The sequence below is a fragment of the Lissotriton vulgaris genome, chromosome 9 (assembly GCF_964263255.1).
Source record: "Lissotriton vulgaris chromosome 9, aLisVul1.2, whole genome shotgun sequence".
In the NCBI taxonomy this organism is placed as follows: Eukaryota; Metazoa; Chordata; class Amphibia; order Caudata; family Salamandridae; genus Lissotriton; species Lissotriton vulgaris.
In genome coordinates, this window is record NC_141697.1 from 1,127,832,323 (window position 1) to 1,127,850,122 (window position 17,800).

At 44.4% G+C, this 17,800-nt stretch overlaps 1 protein-coding gene across 2 annotated transcripts in view; it reads right to left on the reverse strand.

Annotated features, from left to right (window-relative positions):
- CACNA1D (calcium voltage-gated channel subunit alpha1 D) overlaps window positions 1-17,800 on the reverse strand; it is a 1,282,477-nt gene that overhangs the window by 479,717 nt on the left and 784,960 nt on the right. For both annotated transcript variants that reach the window (XM_086939145.1, XM_086939146.1), the window contains exons 24-25: window positions 16,911-17,018; window positions 16,760-16,812 (exon numbers count right to left, since the gene is read on the reverse strand). In XM_086939145.1, coding sequence (XP_086795271.1) covers window positions 16,760-16,812; window positions 16,911-17,018 — 161 coding nt within the window. The remainder of the gene's footprint in view (window positions 1-16,759; window positions 16,813-16,910; window positions 17,019-17,800) is intronic.

Genomic DNA, 17,800 nt, shown 5'->3' on the forward strand with positions numbered 1-17,800 from the left:
ACTGCCTCCCACGCTACACACAAATGAATTATAAAACTGTAAGAGCACTTATCCCATAAAGAACAACACACTATAGAGTTTTAAATTATATGTCTATGATCTGTGTTTGTCTTTACAGATATTTCCTTTCTACTAATGGGATGAAAGGATACCCTAACGTGAGTACATGGATAGGTCATAGTAACCAAGGGCAGGGTACACCTTAGCGTGTGTACACCCCGTGGGTTATTTGCTTTGGTCCTGATGAAAACCTGAGAATTACGACCAAGGGTTGAAACATGTAGACCATTTTATTGCACTTTTTTTCACTGGAGGATGCTGTAGGTCAATCGAACCTAGTACGGTATCTCAAATAACTCTTTTAATATTGTCCAGTTGCCCCAGAATACATTTTTTTGGTGGGTTATATCTGGCCAATTTTTAATTCACTCTCTTTTTTCACACAAAAAAATGAACCAGCTACAATGTGATCAGGTGTCGCAGCACACCTGGATGGCACTCAGCTATTCGGGTGGGACCCCAATGATGAAGCATGTCACCAACTAGGTTGGTGAGTGAGGGGTCTTCTACAGAAAGGAGATTTTCCTTTGCTGTGCTCTTTGCTTTCTAAAAATAGCACGAAGACAGTGCTCTGTCTCACGGGTATGCTCGTTAATTTTGTTTATTTATTTATTTATTTTATTTAGCGATTTGTAAAGCGCCTGGTGACCCGAGGGCATCCCCGCGCTATGAAGAATTGTTATCCAGATGGGAGGGAAAAAAAGGGGAGAGGGACATTTATTTGGGGAATAGAAGGGTTTTGAGTTTTTTTCTGAAAATCAGATAGCTGGGTTCCAGTCTGAGGGAACGTGGAAGGGAGTTCCATCCAGTGGACGCTTTTACCGAGAAGCGTCTGCCTCCCGTGCGTGTCTTTTTGAATTTGGGGGATGTTGGCTAGGTGCTCATTCTCGGACTGTAGAGATCTGGGTGCTTTGTAGGGAGTAACCAGGCCGCTGAGAATCGCAGGGCCGGATCCATTGATTAGTTTGTATGCCGTGCACATGGCTTTGAATTCCACCCTTTGGCGCACAGGGAGCCAGTGCAGGGCTTTGATGGCAGGTTTAGCTGACACTCTGGAGGGGAGGTTCATGATTAGACGGGCTGCTGCGTTCTGTGTTCGTTGCAGTTTCGTCAGGGTGGCCTCAGGGGCTCCCAGGTAGACCATATTACTATAGTCCAACCGTGATAGAATGAGCCCTTGGACTAGTAGTTTCCTGGACGCGGGTGGGAGTAGGGGAAGAATCCTGCGGGTGGTGCGCATCAGCCCAAAGCAGGTACCAGCAGTTTTGGCCGCTTGCGTCTTCATTGAGAGCTCGGGTTCTAGCCAGACTCCCAGGGTCTTAATTTCGTGTTTCGGGATGGGAGTTTCCCCGAACACGTCTGGCCAGACCGCTGGAGGGATAGTCGCCCATTGCTTTCCTAGGAGCATCACTTCGGTTTTTGACCCGTTTAATTTTAAAGATGATTCACACATCCAACCGTGGATTTCAGTAAGGCAGTTTGCCAGGTTGTCTGGGTGGTCGTCTAGTTGGGATAGGGATACGACCAGTTGTGTGTCATCGGCATAGCTCACTATTTTTATACCGAATGGTGTCACCAAGTCTTCAAGGGGGCCATGTACGCATTAAAAAGAGTAGGGCTCAGGGACGATCCCTGAGGGACCCCGCTCGTGAGGGGGAGGGTGGACGAGCGGTGATTGCCGTCCCATACTTGGAACGTGCGCCCAGTGAGGAAGGACTCAATCCAGCTGAGTGCCGTCCCGGTAATCCCTAAGCTCAAGGGGACTAGGAGTATCCCCCTCGGAATTTTGTAAATCCCTTTCTCTCTTTTGACACTCAGTAGCTCTGACACCTTTTACCCAAAGCACACATGAGGGGGAGTAACCCAAGAAAGAATTGACCGGCGCAAGACGGATGTAACTGTTGTGGAAGCCCTTGCCAGAACTCTGGAGAGTGCAAGTTCCCCGTTTACCAGTTGGTCTATTCAAGGCTGTGGCTTAGAGTAATTTCCCCAACACCCGGCAAAAATATCCAGAGGGCTGAAGTCTCTCTGAATGGCACACTTACAGTAGAGCAGGGCCGGGCACGCTGCAGCTTATTCCTCTCATTTGCTTAAGCGGGAAGGAGGTCACGCTCTTGGTAGCAATTTAACAGAATTTACTTCTGAGATGAAATCAACAAGGGTAGACATCACCATTTTTCAGTACAAACTATCCACCACTGGAAAGCACTTTGAAAACATTCAAGAACATATAAATGCCACACCAGAATGGAGATAAGATGTGTGGCACTAAAAAAACCTGATGGATCAGGAAGACAGGCTGAGATTTTTCTCTACAACTAGAATTGTAAAGGGCCCATAGAGTCATGTCCAGGTGCACCACTTAAGATAAGCACGCAGGATCACTGCGTGTTTTTTAGATGCAAACAAGCTCATCTTTGGACTACACAGCACCTGATGACCTAGAACACCTTCTTGACAGTCTGGAGGCCTTGGACATTGAAGTCTTCCTCAACGTTGTCCCTCTGGAACTTTTGCCCTCCAAATCTTCCCTCCACAGATCAGCATGTGCATAAAAATAGGCTACCTTGCAAGCTTTCGGACAGAGAAGTTCTGCCTTGTATTGTGGAAAGAGGTAATTTGAGATCCAGCTATACCCCTGTTTAGCAGATTTTGAGCACACAACTTTATGCAGCCATACTACCACTACTAATTTCAACTCACATGCCGCTGTCGGGACACAACTTCCTGTCCAATATGACTTTCTATCCTCATGGTTTGTCAAGTGTATCTCATACAGGTTCCTGTTCAGGGTTCCATCATATGTGACTATACTTGGCCGACTGCTCCTTCTCCCCCTTTGCTCCTATTTCTTGTTTGGGGAGCAATGGTGTAGTGAACACAGTGGCATGTCCTGTGTAGACCTCTTTTACTTTCATCAAATGTTTACTTGTAGATTCTTTTATCTCCTTTTATTAGAAAGTGTGAAATTTTAGACACACACAGAGACGTGTTAGTATCATGTCTGCCTCCTATCTAGACCAACATATTTTTGTTGTTTTTATTACGGGTGCTGCCAAAACAGTATTGGTGTTTAAAATGAAGCTGCCATGTTTCGATTGTTTTAGTTATGGGGAAATGTATCTCCTTGTAAATAGATATGACACATATTTGCCATTTTTCTTTAGTCTTGTTGAGTGCTGTTTTATTTTAGAAACATACCATAAAATCAAAGATCAGATACTATAAAAACCCAGGTCTCTAACCATTAACAGAGGGGGCTTTCTTGACAGAATGATCATGCCAGAGGTCCCGCTGGTTTAAAGCGGCGATCAGCCTCAGTCGGGGTGGGTTGTGTAAATCAGTAATTTTTGTTTAGGAATGACGTCAAACAACTGATTACTGCCCTTAAAACTCTTTTACTTTTACAGTACTGGATGAGTGCATTGGACCAAGGTCACGTGTCTCCTCATCCTCTTGAACTGACAGAAGCTTTCATTACTGATGACCAACAGTGGTGCATCCAAAGCTGTAAAAGAACAAGAGTTTTAAGTATTGTATTCACAATTGGTTCAGCTCATTCCTAACCAAAAGTAAACAAATTAGAGAAACTCTGCCTCTAATTTAGCCATTTGTGGTGTCCCCTCATTATTTAACATTTATTTTTATTTTTTATTTATAAAGTTTTATTTAGCGCAAACTTGATCCCGAAGGATATCAGAGCACTTTACAATTTGAGGTAAAGGTAACAAATCAGAACATTAGTCTAACATGGGGAATCTAACATACACCTGGGTGAACGAAGAATGTGCTAGATGATGGAGCACAATGACTCAAGGGGACAAAACTCAACAATCATGTACAGGAACAACAACCAAACCAAAAACAATGATCATATACAAGAACAACAATTGACACCATAGTATGTCCGATGTGCCCAGAACTAAATTCTGGACACTCAACACTCACGCCCTTCATCTCTCAACACTCCCAACCCATGTTCTGCCTCCTTCCATCTTCTCTCCACACGTGTAGTTTTTCTGTATTCATGACTGCAAGGCAAGTAGGAGGGGGAATGGTAATGGACTCTGAACCACTCAAAGCACTGGGGCCTTTTTGAGAGTGGGATGGAGATACAAAAACAGAGATTATCCTTAACAACAATCTATCTTGAGAATAAGAGTCCAACATACAGAGTGCAGGACAAGAGGTGAAATGAGCTTAGTTCCGTGAGAAAGTAACACTATTGTTCTAAAGTGAGATGCTGCATTTCAGCCTCAAAGGCAACAATTTCCTTGAATAGAACATTGCTAGCATCAGGATCTAAAGCAGGCTTTAGTACCGTCAGGATCTAAAGCAGGCTTTAGTACTGCTAGCATCAGGATCTAAAGCAGGCTTTAGACAGTCAGTATTTTATTAACAATCATGGCCAACACAATGTGATCCATACTACTTCCATCTTGACAGAAATTATATTCAGTCACAGGCTCCCACTATAAGGTAATGAGGACATTCTGATGCTGTGAACGTCTTTTTAATGCCTAAAGAAATGATTGTGAATGTTACCTAGGACATTGTCCGATCATAACCCAATGCTGCTATCTGTCAATGTGCCTTATCACACACCACCCCCATATAGTTGGCGCTTTAATGCAAAGGCACTATTAGACTCCGTATACGTGGACACCATCAATACGGCCATCACTGACTGCTTTCTGTTAAACGAACCCACCACTAACAAACCTAGCTTGCTGTGGGAGGCTTTTAAAGCTACAAGAAGAGGAGTTTGCATAAGTACAAATGCGGGAACTTTGAAAGATATCCGTAGGCACCTTAGTATACGTGAGGATAAGCTGAAAATATTGGAGCGAGAATACGAACTTACGCAAAATGCTAAAGTGCTGGGGGTCATTAGGGTTGTCATGTCGGAATATCAATCGTATGTGGAAGACAAACTTACATATATAACAAGGCGCACTATTGCAAGGTCATTTGGTGAAGGTGGTAGACCTGGTAAGATATTGGCTTCTAAAATTTGTGAAGGTCACGCTCCATAGACGGTCCTAACTATCAGAGATGACACTGGGTGTACGCGTAATGATGCCCATGGGATACTGCAGGAGTTCATGAAAACATGGAGCGTTGTACAAATCACAGCCCACTGCCTCACCCTCCGAAGTCATGGAGTACCTAGTGGACGCCACAATAGCTTGGTTATCAGATGCCCAGATAGAGTACTTATCACTACCAATTACTGTTGAGGAGGTAACAGAGATCATCAAATCGTTCCCCAAAGGTAAAGCCTTGGGCCCAGACGGGTTTACATGTGAGCTTTATAAAGCATTTGTAGGCCAATTGGCTTCACATCTAGTAACAATGTATGGTGACGCATATGATAAGATGTTGCTCCCTCCCACTTTGAGGGAAACTGTGCTAATTGCCCTTCTCAAACTAACTAAAAACCCGGAATGTTGTGACTCATATCGGCCACTATCACTAATCAATGTAGACACCAAAATATTAGCTAAACTGCTATCAACTAGATTACAGCCCCTCATGACTAAGTTGATACTACCTGATCAGTTGGGGTTCATCTCTAAAAGATCAACAGCGCACAACACCAGAACACTTTTCGCACTCTCCCATTATTTAATCCCAAACACCAGGGCGGCCGCGGTTATGTTGGATGCTGCCAAAGCATTTGGTGCTGCAGAGGATGGGTTTTCCCCCTATATTTCTGCAATGGGTGCAAATGCTGTATACCAAGCCAACAGCACGTATTCAAGTCAACAAATACATTTTGGATAACGTGTCAATAGAAAGGGGGACAAGGCAACCGTGCCGCTATCCCCATTACTATTCGCAATAGAGCTTGAACCGTTGGCTTGTAAAATCAGACAGGGACATCATTATTCTGCTCTCCAATTTCCACAGCGACCATTACATATCTCTTTGTACGCAGATGATATGATGTTATACGTGTGGGGCCCGGAACAGCATTTAGCCCATTTGTTGTCTGAATATATTACATTTGGGAGGCAATCGGGTCTCCAGATCAACTTGGCAAAATCATCACTGATTATACCACTAACTGACACCACACACCCTCACACTATGGAATTTCCTGTAGAGTGGCAATCGGATCCCGTTAAATACCTTGGCATTTGGTACCATCTTGGCCCTGAAGTTGTAATCCGCACAAATTACGGTAGGGCAATAGGTGCGATGGAAGATAAAGTAGGCCGATGGATTCAGTTGCCCTTATCGTTAGCTGACTGACTAGCTATTTTTATAATGGTTATATTGCCAAAATGTCTATATCTTTTTAATAATATACCAATCACACCTCAAACTGAAGTATTCTGCAGACTGACATCATTAATGGATCGTCTAATCTGGGCAGGTAAGCAGGCCTGCATAGAATTGCGAGCTTTGACATTACCCTATTCTAAGGGAGGCTTTAAAGTACCAGACTTCCCGCTTTACTATTTATGTGCCCAGGCGCAATATGCGCATTACTGGTACCACCAGGTCCACTATCTCACATATGTGGTTATAGAGGAAGGAGATGCATTGCCAATCCCATTAACAGCAACAGTAACTCTTTGCAGACCACCTTTACACAATAGAGACATTAATACTATTGATGCAACGAATGCCGCCTGGCGCAAGATGGGCAGCCTATCGCATAAATTGCCATTATATGCCCCTGCCCTAACGTTGCACCATCATCCAGAATTATCGGTTACGTGAGAAGAGGTGGGCATTGGACTGTTGCAGCAGGTGGGCTTAGATAATATGGGGGACCTCTATCATAACGCCACATTTAAAATGCCACCTGACCTTACTTATATTAGCATTCGAACTCTATTGTTTCGATATACATATCATAGGCTTCAAGGGGCAGTTAAGAAATTATATCCCACCTATCCAGTGGAACAGTCACAATTAACGACGTTGCAAATGATAATTACCACTCCCAATAACAAACATTTGGTGGCTAGGCTATACACTACACTGCAGGAGGATATCGCAGATACAACACATAGAGCACATGCAAAGTGGAATGATGTGCTAGATGTCCCGCTCACAGAGGAAGAGTGGTCGATAGCATGTTCCCTCACAGAAATGCTGATGCCTGATGGAAATCTGTGAATATTGCACCTCAAATACCTACATCAAACTTATTACACTCCAGCTAGACTAGACTATATATATGTTTTGCGCACAGATGAGAAATGTAAACGTTGCGATGCTGAATCAGCAGATTTCCTGCATCTTGCATGGATTTGTCCAGCAGTACGGGATTTTGGGGAAAAAGTTACACAGATACTGGGTGAAATGGTGAGAACTGATATTATTTTCTCTAGTCGCACATGTTTATTAGGGCTACTCGGTTATGTACGGGCTGCAAAGCGTAAGTTCTGTATGATTGCTTTACTTATTGCCAAGCGAAGAATTTCACTGTGTTGGGACAGTAGGGAAATCCCTGAAGTCAAACAGTGGCTACAAGATATGGCATACTGTCAGGATGTGTTGAAACCTACGAAGAAGAACTGCCTACTAGATCCAGGCCAAGGGACTATTGGAAATATTTGATAGACTATCTGCGCACGAACCAGGTTGATTAACTATATATGGTAACTGTTTCTTCTTTTTTGTGGTAAAGTTAGCATGAGGTAACATCACACAATTATTGTAACTGTATGAAGGATGTTGTAGTACAGTGGTCTGTATTTGTTCATACGTTTGGACATGCTATGTCTTTGAAAATGCTAATTAAAAAAATATATATAAGAACTACTAAAAAGGATGATGTAAGTGTGCCTGCCCTGGGACCCCTCAAAAATAAATTGAGATGGTGATCCTTAACATATTTTTTCAAGGCCTTACTTGATGTTGGCAAAGATCTTTCTTCCGGACTATCCCAAAGATCTCCCATTCCAATGGATAAGAAGGAATTCTTGATATAGGTGAGCCAAGGTATTCTGTTTGCTCCACTGAGGTTTGCAACCTCCATCAATTCCTCCCTATACATAGATAATTCTGGAGTACTCCATAACCGGCACCAGTAAAACAGGGGTCTAAGCGCAAACTCCAGTGCCATTGGGCTGACTCCCAGATCCATCGGGAGCGGAGTTAATGGGGTACTATTGGGAAGTCCCAACAGTTGTCTAAGAAATGAATTTTCAATCTTGGCAAGTTGTTCAGATGGTCTGTGGCCCCATAGTTCCGCTCCATATAGGGTAACCCCTCTGGCTTGCTCCTTATATATTTACAGCACCGGCCCGAGCATCTTGTGTACATACTTCCTCTGCTGTTTCGCAAGGCCCCCTGATGTTTGCGCCAGCTTAAGACAAGCCTTCATATTTTGGTCACCCCACTCCATTTTCTCATTGAGGGATAGTGGGGCGAAGCTCGTCTGCCATAACGGAGGAGCTGCGCCTGCTCTCACGAAAGAATTAACTTGACCACCCCTGTGCTAAAAGACCTCTACTGGTTTCCATTTGAAGTTCGGGTTACATGTAAACTGCCCTTTATATGCCCATCACCAAAAGCACTGCTATTGCAGCAAGAAAACTCTGTGGAATAAGACCAAGAAAATTCCCACCTGACTCATTCAAAATCTATTAAGGAGGTGGCACCACCCTTGTGGAACTCTTTATCGGAAGACCTCTTGTTTCGTTCAAGATTATCTCCAGGTTATATTTTTCATGCAAATATATATATTTTTAAAAATACACAAAGGTATTGTTTATTCATAAGATTTTAAATGTATTCATGTCTTATGAGAAATCATCTTTAGACTTCATAAACAGAATGAAATTTACATTTGCATAAATTACAAAATAGACTTGTACAAAAAAGTAACTACTCGCTTTTGATGCCTCAGAAAGAATGAAGGTAATTGTAAAGTTTAGACTCTTGTCTAGAGGTGCAAAGCAAAAGTTGGCGAGGCCAATCAAAGATTATCTTGGCAGTCCAAACTTCTGAAGACTAGAAAGTAGATAACTATTTTGGCTGTAATCAGTTGTATTTGCAATGGGTTCATGCAGATGTTAAGCAACTGAAAGTGTGCTGCAGTGGCTGTATTGGTGATAAAGGTTTTGTCCACATTGATGGGATAAAGAAAACAACAACACTTCCAGCAGATAGGGCAAATTTGAGTACATCATGGCAAAAAAGGATGACTATGGTAAGAGAGGCGGGAGCAGTGGAGAAGGCTGGCATAAAACTTCACTTTTTGATGAGTCTACAGTAACAGATGACTTTGAGGCAGTCAGTGATGTGAGACTGGAAGTTAGATGTCAAAAGTTGGGAAGACGAACACAGTTGTGTCTCAGCCACACACTGTTGATATGAGAAGCCGAAGGACGAGATAATGTTATAAAGGGAGGTGGTGGGACAAGAGAGACAAGGAATAAGCATTGCAGAAAACCCACTAGGAATTTTGTGAATGCAAATGGCTTTGAGTCCCATGCATCTCTAAAGGAGTAATTAGACAGTTAATAGTTAAATCATTTGTGAGCCAGGCCAGTGTTGCCTAGATAATTTAAAGAGGAGAGCAGCACAGGAGGAGCAACAGTGTCAAAGGCAGTTGATAGGTTCAAAGTTAAGGAAATGTAAGAGAGCTAGTTGTGATGTGCAGCAGTGATGAAGTTGTGTACATGGGGGAGTGCTGCTTCTGCGGAGTGGAGCTGAGTGGGCAGGTTGGAATGAAGTGGAGATTTGATTGGAGGAGCTTCATTGGATGTTTGAGGAGAGACCCTGAGTGAGACAGTTATAGACCATTTATTCCAGCTTCTTAACCCCTTCTATGCTCATGACGGAGCCGCTCCGTCATGAGCCTCGGTTGAGCTGTGCTCATGATGGAGCGGTTCCGTCATGGCCCGCTCGGCGCGAATTCCGCGCCTGCGCTGGACGTTCCATTGAGCGGGCGGGGCCATGACGGAACCGCTCCGGTGTACCATGCGCCTGGAGCATTGGGGCGGACACGCGGCCGGGGGAGCGGCCTGGCGCCATGAAGCATGCCTTGATGTGATGCGGCCTGGTGAGCGGCAGTGTGGGCGACCCGGTCTGCTATGCGCCGGTGATCTCAGTCTGTGCTGAGATCGACAGAGGGCCTGGAGCTCGCAGTTGTTTGGCTGCTGAAGGGAAGAAAATTCTATGCCTGCCATTAGCGTTTTGGCAGCACCCGACTGGATTACTGGCCAAGACTGGTGACGGCCCTGAGCAGGGCATTGCGGCATCGGCCGTCTTAGCCCTGCAGACTAGGCTGGAGGCTGAGTGGAGGGCAAAGTCACCACATCAGGCAGCGCCCTGGAATGGATGAGAGCGAATACTGCACAGCAGAGCATGAGACTTCCTCATCTCAAGTAAGCGCCATACCTTGACTGCAGAGACGCTGTGGGAGGGCCCTTCTGCATTGAATGGGACACCGGTGACTGAGGATGTGCCCCAGGTGGAGCTGTGAGGCAGAATTGCACACTGCGCTGCACTCACATGCTCTCATTTGTGGAAGATGTAGTTGTTCCAGGTCTGCCCTACCTCCTCTGGGGTGGCGTCTTCCACGTAAGGGTTGGAGACCAACCGGCCTAGTTGAGTACACCTGGGAGCATGGCCGCATATTGACAGTAGCCCAATATAGGCCTAATGAGGTCCTGCTTTTGGCTGCAGAGGGGCAGCTACTTTTTCTCAGAAAAAGCTCCTGCACTTCCCATGTGCAACCTAGGAGTGGCCATTGTCCTGGCCCAGAGCAGTTTCCGAAGTGAGGAGCGGATGGTGTATCCTTGATCTAAGTTGTGTGCACTGTGAAAAGCTGCATATATAAACAACCCTGGTGCTCGAGGGAGACACTGTGATTGCCTGCATTTAGTGCCTGGTGGTGACATGCCAGATACGGTTTCATCGATTCTTCTTCATAGACTCCCACTGGCACTACCATGGTTAAGGATAAAGGGTCGAAGGCGGTGCAATCCAACTCAATAGTACACTACACGGTCCCTGGACCGGGCCACAAGGGAAAGGTGCCGAAAGTTACTATGGCTCAGGCATCTGCGGATCGCCCAGGACACCACTGAAATACTAGCCACAATCCAGGGCTCCAGGCAGGCACTGGAAACCAAAATCAATGCAATGTCTATGGATATTAATCATTTGTGACTTGACCTAGGTAAGGTGGTTGAAAGAGTGACCACTACAGAGGAGGAAAAAGGGACTCTTTAGAAGGAAATCAATGACCTCAAAGCCAAAAAGCTGGGATCGAGTGCAGTGCGACTCAGGTAGAAAAGAGGGTGGAAGATGCTGAGGGGCGCTCCAGTTGCAACAATTTAGCCTTTATTGGTTTCCCTGAGAGGGAGATAGGTCCCTCTGTGGAACTTTTCCTTGAGTAGTGGAGCACTAATGCTCTCAAACCGAAGTGCCTTTCAAAATTCTTATCTATAGAAAGGGCCCACAGAGCGCTTATGGCGGCACCAGGCTCGGGAGAGGCGCCTAGAGCGTTGATAGCCTGCCAAGAGACAACTGGCAGAGCATAATATAAAGAATAGCCTGATGTACCCTGCCAGGCTGCATATCCAACATGACAGAAAGATACACATCTATGACACGCCAACGAAGGTGGTCCAGTGGATGACGTCTCTGGGCTTGGGCAGCGAAAAGAGCATCAAACTGCTTGGCAGAAACTGAAGGACCACACATCATGACTTTCCCAGTGCAATAAACCTCCGCCCAAGATGCAGCGTGGCTACCCTGTATTGATGGGGAGAGAGTGTATCCTGGTTTATACAAGCGGCAAACTGCGGCAAACCGCGAGCTAAATTGGTGTCCTTGGAGACAAATAAGGCCTTCTCACTGGTGAGTCGTATTCCAGAAGCACAAAGTGATGGCGCTGATGTGGGTGAACGGAAATAAGCAGGTTAAAAATTGGTGGTGGGCACCGAAGGGACAGTAACAACATTGACTTTCTGCTAAGTTGTATTAGCGAACTTGCTGGGACCCAGAAACGCTATTGTTAACTATATGCGTATGCACTAGTATCTCCTTATTGTTCTGTATAGTGAATGTATTACCTCTTGGATGGGTGGGACCAGGGGTAAGGCAGACGTGGATTGCTGAGGACCACTTAGGGCCTTGCCACTCGTAGAGCTCTTGGCACCTGGAAAGCATCTACACCAAGTGTCGTTAGGCACATAAGTTGAAGGGGGGAAGGGTTGGCTATTGGGGGTGGGGTTTGATGTCACCTGCGGCCACTTGCTGAGTCAACGGGGGTCCATACATTCTGCCTATGAGTGGGATAGGTGTGGGGCACTTGGGGTTTCAGTTGCAGCTTGAGATTTAGAAGGGTATTGCTTCCAATGCAGTACAATTTTCTGAACTGTGTTATGTGCTGGATATGATGAGACTCCTATTATATATCTATATCCTGAATGGTATACTGTGCAGATGGGGACTAAATATATAATGTTGACTTGGAACATAAGAGATCGTCATAATCTGATGAAACACAATGGAGTGTATGGATACCTATGGAGGTATGGTCTAGAGGGGCATTCCTGCATACAACCCTTTTATGGGGGGCTTGTATTCAATGTTTGAGGAAACGCTGGAGTGGACAGGTGTATGCCACGTCCTCCTGACATGCCCGAGGGGTTTAGCTATAGATTGCTCCGGGAGTTCCTCTTAGACACACCTGCACACAGATTGACAGGAATGGGAGGTGTTATACTGTAGCGAACATTAGACGCACACATTAATGCTTTATTAGTGTATGCACCTAATATTGATGATGGCAGTTTTTTTTGGGCGGTGCTGGTGGTGGCGCAGGGATCGCTAACGGGGGAGGTCCTTATTGCAGGTGATTTTAACTGTGTCCTGGATAGCCTGGTAGACATAATCCCCCTGCGTAAGGGTACTAGATTGTGTATAAAGGCAGCGTTGGTGCAAGCGCAGACAAGTTAGGAGCTTGTTGATATCTGGCGAACTTGACATCCACAAGCCCTAGAGTATTTATGTTACACCCCAGCAATGAACACATACAGCAGGCTGGATCACTTTTTGATCCTTACAGATGCCACACAAAGCATTAGAGGCACATTATTTATCTCCCTATATCTCTGATCATTCCCCACTCATAATCACCTTGGAGCAACATATGCCAATATGGAGGATGTTGCCATAGGTGTGCTGAAAAATGCCAAATTGCCAGGGAGAGATGGGCTCCCAGCACAACTATATAAAACCTTTTACCGCCTGTTATCGGTGTCCAATGAGGTATTGGAGAGGGGGTGCTCCCGGTCTCTATGAAAGAAGCATTCATTGTCCTAATATCGAAGCAGGGGAAGGATCCCCTGGAGGCAAGTTCATATGTGGACCTGAAGATCCTAAGTCATGCCCTGGTAACAAGATTGCTTCCGCATCTCCCCCACTTAGTCCACACGGACAAATTGGGCTTCATACCACACGAAATACTTTGCAAATCCTTTGCCGCCTGACACACGTAATGTATGCCCCAGTACTAGAGGAGGACCAGTATGCTCTAGCCTTCTTGGACCTAGAGCAAACCTTTGACTCGGTGAGGTCGGACTATATCTGGCAGGTCCTGAATAGGGTGGAACTGGGGTACAACTATATTCATTGAATAAAGCTTCTGGATGGTTGCCCACGGGCAAGAGTCCGAGCAGGCAAATAGGTTTCAGATGAAATCCTTCTGCAGAAAGGCACCAGACAGGGATGCCCGTGTCCACATTAATATTTACATTGGCAATGGAGTCTCTGGCATGTTGCCTTTGACAGATGCTACGTATATGGGGCATACATGTTGGCAGCTCGGAGCATGTGGTATCATTATATGCAGATGATGCCATGATATACTTGCCCAGACCTGACATTTCCAGCCCAATATTACTTAATGTAATGCATGAATTCTGGGAATTCTCAGGACTTTTAGATAATAAAGGAAAGTTGGCCTCTTTCCCCCGGGGCAACTACAGGGCTTATCACTTCCACAGTTGCCAGACGAAGGGATACCATGGCATATAGACAGTGTTAAATATCTGGGTGCATTGCCTAATGTATTTCCGTATCTCAGCTGTCAGATGGGCAGTTTGTGGGAGAGGGCGGTGAGGTGGGTAATAGCTAGAGAGCGCCATATGCACAGGAACTAGATATGTGGATAGTGAGCCTGTTTGAACAGATGTCCCAAACAATGGCAAGAGACAAGTGGCAGGAGGGAGGGTGCAATATGTTGTTGGATTTGTACCCAGAAGGCCGCTTTGTAACCCAGAAAGATGCTATGGAAACATTTGATCTGGGAAAAGGTAAATTTCTCCAATACGCCAAAATAGCAGCCACAACCCTACAGATTTGGCCTTCATTCCCAGAGACCCTCCGCCTATGCAGAATTTGGTGAGACTTCTTTCTATGGTGGGGGGACATAAGTTCATTACACATATCTACCGTGCACGGAGATAGGGGTTAGACCCCATGCTGGGTGAAGGCAATCTGGCAGCACGAGCCTAAAGATTGGTCAAAGATACATGCAGTGGCAACAATATAGTATTTGCCGCCGTACGTATTTTTTTTTTTTTTTAGAGTTTTATATAGCGCAAACTTGACCCGAAGATATCAGGTACCAGAGCGCTTTACAAGAGCACCATTTTTGTTACAGATAGACACATTCATTTTTGTTAGGCATTTTTGTTCTTTGGTGTTGGGCAATACATGGAGATCCATGTATCGCCTAACACCAGTACGATAAGGAGGGGAGGAGGCTATGCATCTCCAAATCCGCCTCTGCAGTGCAATGTGTCAAAATTGCAAATTTGCAACTGAGCCAGAGTCTAAGCTAAAGAGTTTTTCATAGTGCATGAGTCTCTGGGTTCTGAGTCAGGATCAGCAAGTGCTGATCTCAAAGGAGCCACTTCACTCGTCCTTACCCACACAATGGGTCTCCTCCATTTGCAAGGGTTGAGTCTGCACTGAAAAGAGCTCAGAAAGTTAAAAGCAGCATTACAGCTAGGCGAGCCATGGCCATGGGTGGAGGTGGTTTCAGTAGAAGCAGTGCTGTAGCCACAGCCAGTGATTGTATGCAGTTAGGCGGTTTCAGGTTGGAGCCGCAGGTCTGAAGAATCTAGCCTACTCTTAGGAGCCAGAAATGCACACAGAGAAAAGAGGGCAGCTCAAAAAATCTGGCCTGCAGAAAACCTCAACCTGAGACAGATTGAAGAACAGACAGTCACTCTGTGTAAAACTTCTGAAAAACCAGGTCAGCTCTGAGGGAATACATGAAGAATGCTTGATTGTGGAATGGCACTGCTGACTTTCTGAGAAAGCGTGGCACTGCTTTCCAGATGAGAAAAAGGAGGGTTTTTCATTCCTACAGTGTTTCACGTGCTTTTTATGAGAAGACTCTTTGGGTGGATATTCTGTACCAGAGGACTTACATGAGAAAGGAAAAGGACTGGATAAGGGTATCCTTATTCGGTCAGTTCAAGAACAACTTGACCTTCCGCTCACTGATGGTTTCTTGTTTAATGAGGCACAGAAATCACAATGTGGTATTGTATTATGATCAAACCACAGATACCCCATGCAGATGAGATGAGTATCAAAAAAGGACATCTGCAACAACAGCAACAGGGTTTAAACCCTGATACCTTAAAGGGTACATTTGAACAAATCTGCTAAAGAAGCATGATTGGAAACTTAAAATATAGTGTAAACCCAGGCTCTGGCCCTGTGTCAATAAGGCTCAGAAAAAAAAGGAAATTACTCAACCCACCAAGCCACAACATATTTTAAGCTATAGTATTCACTTCCACAGTGGGCAGGACAGCAACTACAATAGCGTGGCACCACCTGGTGACCTAAAGAGATACTGGTAGGAGACAAAGTTCAGGATCCAGTTTAGTTTTTCTATGGAAGCTTTCAAGGTGGACTAACTAGTGGGTAATTAGTAACATGACTTTTTTCAGGTGGTGCTATTTCCCCAATGTGTAAGTTGTGTACAGCCTAACATACCACATTGGGCAAAGGCAGCCTCACAATGCATTTGTGTTGAGTATCAATGGGGAGACCCAAAAGCCTACTAGACCCGGGTTAATAGTGCAGTAAAGTAGCAAAATGGTCAGGTAGTGTACAATAATTTTAAATATACACAGTGAATCACATCCAAAATACCAAGTTGTTCAGAGTTTATTATGCTGTTATTGTTCATTGCAAAGCAGTTGCAAAATACTCATCAACTGGGACTTAGTATATATACACAACTATTCACAGTTGATGAGTATTGTGCAACTGCTTTGCAATCAACAATAACAACATAATAAATTGGAGATCTAATCCTTTGGACTCTGAACAACTTGGTATTTTAGATGTGATTCACTGTATATTTTTATATACTACCTGACCATTTGCTACTGTACTGTTACAATGCATTTGCACATTTTATTTCTTGTAGGTGTGCAAAACCTCACATGTGCAAACCACACCACAGATAAGTATGCAGCTACCCACCACCTGCATGGGAGTTACTCCTGTGTAAATGTACACAGCTGTGGCGTAAAATTATGAAGTTGTAAATGGATTTACATTTTGTAGGTTCTTTTGAGTATGTAATTGAAATGAAATGTAATTTGCTAATAATATTCACTTGTATTTGAAACAGAAATCTTTAACCTATTCCTCTCATTTCAGATGAATAAAAGTAAACAGATCTTACTTGCACTCCTCTGGTGTGTGTTTGGCTTCATCTGAGCAGCGATAGAATTTACCCTACAAATGAAATACAAATTAGTATTTTCAATACTGAATGGTTTTAAAGTAAGTAATAGTGCATGTTTCCAAATGTTTTAAGGGATTAAATGAGTTACCTTGAACAGCTGAACTCCAATGCAAGCGAACATAAATTGGAGCAGAGTTGTAACAATCATGATGTTACCAATGGTTCGTATGGCAACGAAGACACACTGAACAACATGCTGTGGAGAAAGAGAGGAATTTATGAACAAAAGTTTCAACTGCCTAATGAAGCCTTGATAAAACTCTTATTTACAATGTATGTCCATTCACGGGTGGCAGTAAGTAATGGATGTACAAAAGCGGGTACATTTACATCAGTGAATGGCATATTGCATCACATAGTTTGAATGGCAATCTGCTTCAAAAGATTGCATACTTTCAGCAGAAATTCTAAAAAAAAGTGTCAGGTTGTAGGCAATTTGATTAATTTAATAACCAGGGAACTGACTACATAAAAGTGGTTTGTGGAGGAGCAGGAAAGAAAAGTAGTGAAACGGTTACCAGCCTGCAACATTATTTGTCCACCACGGCTAACCATCCAGGATTTTACCGCAATACTGTGTCAAAATCTCAACACGAATGAGTACAATACCTTAAAGTGTGCCAGACAAGAAAAAATAGTTATTTCTACAGTCCCCAAACCTTGTACCCTCTAAGCAGGAGGGGGTGGAAACTTTCCTTGGTTCACCATGAAGCTAGCACAATGCAGAGTGAGAAAACCCTGCCAATTAGCCTATAGATCTCTGACCCCCTTCTTCACCAGTGGCTTTCTCGTGTGCTGTCCTATGTAATGGAAGGAAGCAGCAGCACAAAAGGAGAACAGAGTCCTGTAACTGAAAACTCATCCCCTATGGTGCTACCCTGGCTCACCTGTCTTCTGCTTTAGTTCAAGAGTGCTAGAATGATTGGCAGTCAACTCAGTGCTAGGTACAATGAGGCAGGAGGTGGGAAAATGGGAGCA